The sequence below is a fragment of the Nicotiana tabacum genome, chromosome 11 (assembly GCF_000715075.1).
Source record: "Nicotiana tabacum cultivar K326 chromosome 11, ASM71507v2, whole genome shotgun sequence".
Lineage (NCBI taxonomy): Eukaryota > Viridiplantae > Streptophyta > Magnoliopsida > Solanales > Solanaceae > Nicotiana > Nicotiana tabacum.
In genome coordinates, this window is record NC_134090.1 from 143,550,002 (window position 1) to 143,559,138 (window position 9,137).

The window sequence follows — 9,137 nt, forward strand, 5'->3', positions numbered from 1 at the left end:
TCTCCCTTATCTTTGTTATTTATGATAATTTCAGACTTTGTAAAATATTAGTAAACTCTGTAGTAGCTCATGACTTGTGACACCCCGATTTCGGGTTGAGTTTGGAGGGTTTTCCTTGTTCTACCACGTTTATTTCGCATTTAAGATTATATTGCCCATGATTTAGACTTATTCCTGCTAACTAATTATAAAGAGATGTACTGTTTTGTTGATTGGCTGACCTTGTCCTCACGAGAGGCGCCATCACGACCGGGTTGGGATTTTGGGTCGTGACCCCCGATCATTTTTCCAGCATAACCTGGTATTCTTTCCAACTTGGGGCCTCCGATCCCCATTTGATTTCATTTTAGATATAGGGTCTCCATTCCCTAATCTCTTTTTCTCTGGGATACACAATCCCGATTTTATTGCTTTCAATAAAGAAATAATTTAGATTTTGTTGCAATAACTCATAAAATTTTCCTAGTGAAAATTGGGGCAGAAAAATTTCGTTCGTTTGTTTGTTTTGGTGCCTAAGCAGGTTTTTACCTTGAGGGACAAGTTTCGAGGCGACCAAAAGAAGAAGTCTCTTTTCAAATAAAAGAAAAGAAAAACAAGAAAAAAGAAGTGAGCTCTAAAGTGCAGAAGCGGAGAAAAGATGCGGACTGCTCAAGATAGGATTGAAGTCACAAGCTTCGCATGTCCTGCCTTGATCCAAAAGCTGAAGAATAAACCAGCGATTGCAGCTAACGAGCATCAAGATTCAGATCGGAGTCCAACAGCAAGAACCAGCTAAGACTCAAGATCAAGCTTCAAGAGACTTATAGATGGGAATCTTGTAACTCATAGTTGATAGGCTTAGCTAGTTTAGCTTTTTATTTTTCCATTTTTTTTTGTGTAATAAGGAGCTCAGCAAGCAGAAACAGCAGCAACAGCAGTGAAAACACAGTTTCCCGGTAATCCCAGTTACCAAAACTTTCAGAACTACACCGACCTGATTCCTTTATAGCCAAGGATATGCAGGCAACCTCCGAAGCAAGGTTCGGTCAAACTTTTTCAAAATGCTTCCAAATGGAGTTTCAAACGGGCAAAAATTGCTTATAGTTGCTCACTTTATCTTTGCTCGAAAACTCTTCATGTTTTCGAGCAAAGAGGGGCAGCTGTGAGCAGCTTATTTTTTACCATGTTTGAATTTATTCCTACTTTTCTCTACTCACTACTCACTACCCACTTTTCCCACTTTCTCCACTCACTACCCACTTTCCCCATTTTCCCCACTCTCCCCACTTTCCCCATTCATGTTCCCCACTCTCCCCAAAAAATATTTCCTCCACCCACTCTTCATCATTCTCTCTACATAAAAACAGATACACACAAAAAAAGGGGGGGGCTTCACTCAAAATCCCATCCTCTGTGACTTCTTCTTCCTTACCTCTCACTCAAAACAAGGACCAGGAATTGAACTCTCCCCTCCAGATTTTCTTCTTCTTCAATCGTAACATACAAGCGAGAGATGAAGTCCGAGATTTCCGGCTCTATTACTATGTCAGCTGTGTTGGTTCGTCGCTGATTTCGAAGTGATTCGCCTAGGTTTTGAATTTTCTTCCACCGATTTCGGACTGCTGTTTGCTGAACTTCATTTCCCATTTAGATGTTATTTTGTTTTGATTGCTGTTAGGTATGTTTTCTCCTCAAATTATTGTAAGATCTGTTAATATGAAGCTATGATTTCTTTCTGATACATCTGCTGTCTACTGTGGTTTTGTCGATCTTGGTTTATTTTTAGTATTGAAATAAATGCCATCTGTGTTAAGATGAAATCATGGTTGTTCTATGACACCCATATTGTTATAGTTTTGATTGTTGTATGGTAGCATCAGTAGATTAATCTCTTCTTATTTAACTTTTAATTTTATGAATTAAATCTGACAGTGCTATCTATTTTGTTTCATTATCATATTAGTGGACTTGAAATAGTATTGACCTAAATGCATAATTTTAGTAGTAATGGATTATTAGTGCTAAAACTAATAGAAGCTCATTGCTCGATTATTTACTCCTATTTGTTGAGCTATGTATTTTAAGTCAGAAATATTTCCTGTTTTGGTAACGATGATTGATACCCATGGCCCTCATTTAACTAATTTTAACTCTTTAGAAATCGAGGTGTGCCATCAGTTGAATTTTCCACGGCCCTCGCGAACCTTGTTATTAACTTGAAAGTGCGGAGTTGCTTTAGGCGCGCTATTTTAAAAATTACCTTCTTAAACTCGGGTGTGCATTTCATGTGACCCAAATCCAAAACTCAACAACGTTAAATAAAATATGTCTCAGACTGCGGGTGCATTTCATGTGGCATGGTCTAAAGACGCGTTTTAAATAACGTTGAATCTTTCCAAAAATAATTAAAAGCGGTTTAATAAGTTAAAATATACCATATGCTAAAACATATATTAAAATCAGATAATAGGCCAATTATAATAGTTTAAGCGACCGTGCTAGAACCACGGAATCCGGGGATGCCTAACACCTTCCCTCGGGTTAACAGAATTCCTTATTCAGAATTTCTGGTTCGCAGACTTCAAAAGGAAAGTCGAATTTCCTCGATTTGGGATTTTAAAATAAACTAGTGACTTGGGACACCAAATAAACTATTCCAAGTGGCGATTCTGAATTAAATAAATAATCTCATTTCGAATAATGTCACTTAAATTGGGAAAACTCCATATGTACTACCTTCCAGGGTATGTAAAAAAGGTGTGACAATTATTTATTTATTTTTACTTATACTTTTATTTTATTTTGGTAATGATGATGACAAGTTGAGCTAAATGAAAGGAAGAGCTAAATGAAAGGAACGAGGATTATCACCAATCCTAACTTACTTGGGAATGAAGCATAATTGTTATTGTTGTTGATAGTATATAATATTTTTACACCATTAAATAAATATGACCTGACAAATAATTGTATATAGTGAATTTAGTTTGATTATATAGTAAATACAGTAAATTATAACCAATTAAAATACATTATAAATTTCTTTTTACCGTCATTATATATACGTTAAATTGATTTTAAAATGATGAACATCCAAGAATGTGGCTTAGCGGTTAATAAAATGTGTAAAAACATGGAAGATGAAAGTTTAAATTTTAACAGAAATAAAAAGTACTAGTTGATTTCTTCTGATCTTCCTAAATCTTAATAGATGGAGTATACTTGTTACAATGAAGAGTAGCAACTATCAAATAATCGAGTGGAGGAAAAGTATATGCAATTATTTTTCAAATCACAACATAGACAAAAAACAGTAGATGAGTTGTTCTCATCTACCTAAATATTAGTATGCTAATTACACCTGTGACTGTGAAGAGTAGCAGCTACCAAATAGTCAAGTGCATCAGACACAACCGTATATAAAAAGTTCCATTGATAATGATACCTCTCAGTCCCAAAAGAACAATAAGTAATATGGGGTTTCAACATCAAATATAAGATGATTAAAATGCCATCTAGTCTGAGAACTAAAAGTGTCGGTGGACTAATAGGGAAAGCTCTCTTTCAAGCATCTTTGTTAAACTATTACAACCACCACCAAAAGTTTGGTCGTTCTATAAACAAAACAAAAAGAAAATGACAAGACTGAGCCCACGGATGGACAGAAACAAACAACACCTCAATCTTCTCGTGATTTCGATTCACAAAACCTGAATTATAGTTAAGATAAAATGGTTTTGGTTCATATCATAATGTTACAATTATAAGCAAAATGGGTCCGGGTTGATATCATCACCCAACTTAGGTCAGACATATTGGTACATAAAATATAGCTCTCCGCATTACAAAATCGACATTAGTTCAACGCATTGAAGCGAATTAAGAATTTTAAAATCACTACACTCACTACATTGGAGGCGGAGCAAAACAAATAAGAAAAATGCACTTACACAACGAATGAATACGCTTGGAATTTAAGCTGAAATTTAACTATGTATATGTATAAAAGATATTTGTTTTCATCCTATTTAAACCTTGTAACTTTTTCATGAAAAAGATTTCTTTCTTATCTGTTTAAACTTTCCTGTACAGAATTACAGGACACTAATACTAGTGGAAGATATATAGCATATATTTGCTGAAATAATAAAAAAGTACACAAGCTGGTCCGCACATTACCATTATTAAAAAAACACTTTCTACTTTTGTTGCAATGTAAGCTAACTTAGTATAAATATATACTTTATAAATTATTAACTAAATTTACATAGTACAAGTAGAAAGCAATGACTGCAGGCTCACTTATGCCAACGTTGCATCTACCCCAGTCGACAAATCATAAAAATTGGACAGATAGGATAGAAAGGAAATTTCCCAATTTTTTAAAAATCTGTTTATTTATTTTTCTTGGTTACTGTTTGAGAGATGTTTAGGAAGCAGCTTGCTTAAATGCAACAGTGGGAGCTATCCTGCAACTCCTCCTCTGATGCTCTTTTACAAGTTCTCCAGCAAACCACTCAAGTTTCTCTATGTTGCTTTGCTCTACAATTTTCTTACCACCAAAAAGCACAGATTCTACGTTTTTCTGTTTTAGCATTTCATCTGCAATTCCCACCAGCTTTTTCACATTGCTAGGACTCGAGTCAGCATCTATGTTCACTCCACAACGACCAAAGCTCGATCCATTCGCCTGTCGTCAAAAATAAGAGTTTAACTTTTATATACAAATAGATAAAAAAAAAATTATACAAATAACTACAAGTAACTATTCATAGAATTGAGATTACTAACCAAGAAAATAAAGTATGTTAATCACTGCATCAAAGTAAAATACACATTGCAAAAGTTTTTATAGAATTTAAGCTATACCCGAAAATGCAGTGGATATATATATATATATAACTAATTTGCTCCATACCGAAATTTGTTTAAGTTATCCCATTATACTTCTGAATCATCCTCCACTGTACACGTCATCAATCCAATTATCATATCTTCTCCTTATAATATTCTCTAGTGCATAACTAAAGTCTAATTTGAATTTGAAATAATTACAAGCAACATAGTAAAAATCTATATATAGTAAGCCAAGTGACTCATTATCTTTTAGACCCTTCCTTAATAAGTAATCTGTAAAGGTGAAGATCCCACCTTTGGCCTAATAATAGAAAAAGCAACACTCTCAAGGATAAAAATTAGGGCAAGAGAATAATTAAGAAGGTCTAACTAGCAGAAAGATGTGAGTTTAACTTATACACATTGTCCCTATAAAAGAAGTTATGATCTAAAACTAACTACATGTAATCGTTCATAATAAGTGAAATTGGCATTCTAGAAAATTAGGTATTTAGGTTGTATGCTACATGTTTAAATACACTGATATATATTATCAGTGTACATAACTTAAATTTTTACCAAATTTATGTGATGATGAATGATCATTCCTAGTTAATTATGGAAAACCACAGCTGTGAACATTTATTACTGTAATTTTTGGCAAGGAGTGCAAAAATTGATTATTCTGCAACTAGCCAGCATCAGATATTTATCCATTTCTGATACCAAATTATCCAGTGCCAGCCAGACTTTAGAAAAGGACTGCCCTTTTAATTCCCAGGTGGAAAATAAATTCAATCTTTATCATTATTACTAGCCCATCTATTACTAACATTAACATTTTCCACTTTTCAATCAAGATCAATCAATCCCCTGTCTCCAGTTGTTTGGCAATGACAACATTGTTTGTAGTAGCCACATTCATTGAAAACTTTCCCTAGCTGCAGTAACAACTATGATTCCTCAAATTTATGTATCAAGAATTAAATTGCAAGCACCCAAAATATGTGAAGAAGCTTGTTAAATTCCAAGGCACCAGCTTTTCCCAGCCTGTCCATTTTCAGGCCACTATGTTAATCTCACGTCATTCTATACATAAATTGAAGTGTATCTCTAGTTTTGGCTGAATCTACTGTTTACTAGGCTTAACATAAGACATCCGTGTTTGTGTCAAACAAATAAATGTGTAACATATATTTTTTAAATAAAATGTAATTACTTAATACTTCCGTCTTTCCGAAATAAATTTCGAATAGAGATAAAGAATAATATAGTCAAACAATCATTATGATTTAAAAAAAAAAAAAAGGGCAGCACAATGTACTAAGCTCCTGCTATGTGCTTGGTTTGGGGAAGAGCTGGACCACAAGGGTCTACTGCACGCGACCTTACCTTATATTTCTGCAAGAGATTGTTTCCACGAGTCGAACTTGTGACCTCCTGATCACAATCATTATGATTCATCTTATTAAATAGTTTTGGAGTCAGGGGCGACCCTTCCGTAAAGCAAGTAAAGCAACCGCTTTAGGCCCCATATTTGTTGAGGCCCCATATTTTTTACACCTAATAGACTATGTATATATTTAAAAAAGAGTTTTGTAAGGTGAAGAAGTTTGATTTCTTTCTTTAACAAATATAGAGAAGAAGAATTTGCTACCGCTATGATTTCTACAAAGGAGTTGCACTTGAAATGAACATCGAACCTGAATTTTGTAAGAAACGTGTGATATTTAGGAAGTAACAATTTGATGCAAATGTTGATAATGAAATCTCAAAATCTTTCAAAGAGTCCCTTAGAGTTGATTACATTTATACATAATAAACAAGGTTATTTTTTCACTTCAAAATAGATTCGAACAATTCGAAGCATATGAAAATATTTTTAGCTTTCTATTTGGCAGTAAAAACTAAGATCACTAAATGTTGGAAATTTGAAAAATATTGCTTTAATCTTGAATGTTCCTTAAAACATAAATAATCAATTTGATATTGATGGTTTAGGTTTATTTTCTGAATTAAAAATATTAAGAAAAATAGTACAATTAGAAGATAACAGTTTAATTGATACACTTAATCAAATAAAAGATTTAATTCTTTTTTAAATGCCTAAATTGCTTATGAAATAATGTTCATAACTCATGTTATAGTTGCTTCAGCGGAAAGAAATTTTTAAAATTAAGATTGATAAAATCTTACCTAACAACAATAATGTCACAAGAAAGGTTAAATGGATTAGCTATATTTACAATTAAGAAATACTTATTCGGAGTTATTGATTATAAGAAAAGTATTAACAACTGTGTTTATGAGAAAAGCTAAAAAAATAGACTTCAAATAAATAATACAAAAAAATTAAAAAGTTAAGGCCCCTCGTAAAGTTTGGCTTTAGGCCACAAAATTCGTCGAACCGCCCCCGTTTGGAGTACTACAATCTTAAATGACAAATAAAAATGATCCAAGAAACCATACGTTCTTATAATTTTAAAATTAATTAACTGATTTGATGCAAATATAGTACCTGAATGCGGACGTAGTTATTGCTACGACACTGGCCGAAAGCCATAGCAACGGAATGATCCACCATATCGGCGGTGCCGTCGCCGGAGATGCGAGCCACAGGTTTAGCCCAGTCCTTAGCTTTCCATTTTTTAACATGTTCATATTCAAAGCTTCCTTCTAAAAGCTGCCCTGTTCCAAGCGAAAGTACCAAAATGTCCTCAACCCCTCTAACAAACGGAAACTCCTGTTTGTTATGAAGCACGTGAGTAATCGCCGCCGCCGTCGGGTTACTCATAGCCAAACCGCCATCAACCGCCACACACCCGGTTTTTCCATCGACTGATTTCATACAAACCGGGTCGAAAACTCCCGGTTCAGCCGCTGTAGCCTTGCAAACTTCCCATAATCTGAAATCAAAGCTCTCCGACTCAAAAGCATCGGCTCGAGAGAACAAAAACGGCGCCGTACTTGACAGGTCATAAACCGGAATTAAAACCGGCTTAAGCGTATTCTTTAACGTAAGGCTTCGACCCGTTTGTTTATCCACAAACGCCTCCTTCATTACCTTCTCTAAACCGGAAGAAGCTGAACCGGTGGCTCCGCGGCAGAAAACTCGACGGAGAAAACCATTTCCGGCATTATTTGACCCTTTCGAAGTGTAAATTTGTTTACCTTGTTCAACCAGAAGCTTCCACGTATCCTCGCCTTGAAAAACCGGACGGTTTTGATCTTCTGTAGAAAAAAGCATCGCCGTGAAAATTCCTCCGACGCCGGAACCAATAGCAACGTCGAAATAATCGGCAATTCTAGCGTGTGAATTTCCCGATTTAACCTTCAATGCTTGTTCCAAATACGCTAAAGCTTTTCCTGATAATATGTTTCGCATTCCACCACCATCAATGCTGAGGATACATATTTTTCCTCGTTGATTTTTGATCGTTGAAACGTCATCAGTTTTGTGCTCTTCAATCGAAGAAGTTAATTCTTTAGGTACCCAAAGCTTTTGATCATCGTAACCGAATAAGAATTTGCTTTCTAAAATAGAAAATATTTCATAACTTAACTTATCTGTATCGATGCTCGGTTCTTGTTGCGTATTTGATATAGCATTACACGCCATTTTTTTGAATAATCGACCCCAAAATTCAAGACAAGCAGTTCAGGATTCAATCTTTAACCCATTTGCATTCAATCTTTGTATAAATAGGCAGTTTTTATATGTATGTATGTGTTTGCGGTTACACGTTTGAAGCGTGAAATGAAGAGAGTCTATATTTGCAAAACTACAAGGGAAGATTTTTGGGCTGCGTACGGTGTACGTTCGCTTTCCTTTAACCTTAGAGTGCAAAGATTGATCAGAAAAAGTGATTTTGAAGAAGGTTGATCAATAATTTTTTTTTTTTTGTGGGTAAATCTCTTTTGTGTTTCTCTTTCCCTCTCTCTGTATGTATATTGAGGAGGAGGGAAGGAGGGTTAGAGAAAAAAAGTGGTAGGAGAGATTGAATATATGTACACAAAGGAAGATTATTTAACCAAGAAGAAATTAAGAAGAGAAGGCGCAAAACAAGACAAAGGAGGAAAGGAGGCAACAATATAGCAGGTTGCAGATTATGTTTTGTAGTTTTTAACCAAAATGATCCTTTAAGTTTGGATAAGTCTATTTTCGTCCTTGCTTTAAAGTTTAAACATATACTACATAATCTTTTCCTAAAAGATATATATATATATATATATATATATATATATATATATATATATATATATATATATATATATATATTTTAAGTTTACAAAACTCTAGCATTCTTGTCTAATTGGTGAAA

At 34.3% G+C, this 9,137-nt stretch overlaps 1 protein-coding gene across 1 annotated transcript; it reads right to left on the bottom strand.

Moving 5' to 3' along the window:
• Positions 1-4,207: 4,207 nt before the first annotated feature.
• Positions 4,208-8,879, bottom strand: LOC107826974 (patatin-like protein 6). Its single transcript, XM_016654018.2, has 2 exons — positions 7,334-8,879; positions 4,208-4,669 (listed from the first exon to the last, which is right to left on the bottom strand). The coding sequence occupies exons 1-2, from the start codon at positions 8,432-8,434 to the stop codon at positions 4,409-4,411; spliced, it is 1,362 nt and encodes a 453-aa protein (XP_016509504.1). The 5' UTR covers positions 8,435-8,879; the 3' UTR covers positions 4,208-4,408.
• Between the last annotated feature and the right edge of the window lie 258 nt (positions 8,880-9,137).

Excerpts from the sequence above, each read along its gene's own strand:
- LOC107826974 (XM_016654018.2), bottom strand. The coding sequence starts at position 8,434 with ATGGCGTGTAATGCTATATCAAATACGCAACAAGAACCGAGCATCGAT. Across the intron at positions 4,670-7,333 it reads ATAACTACGTCCGCATTCAG|GCGAATGGATCGAGCTTTGG; the intron begins GTACTATATTTG and ends TTTTGACGACAG.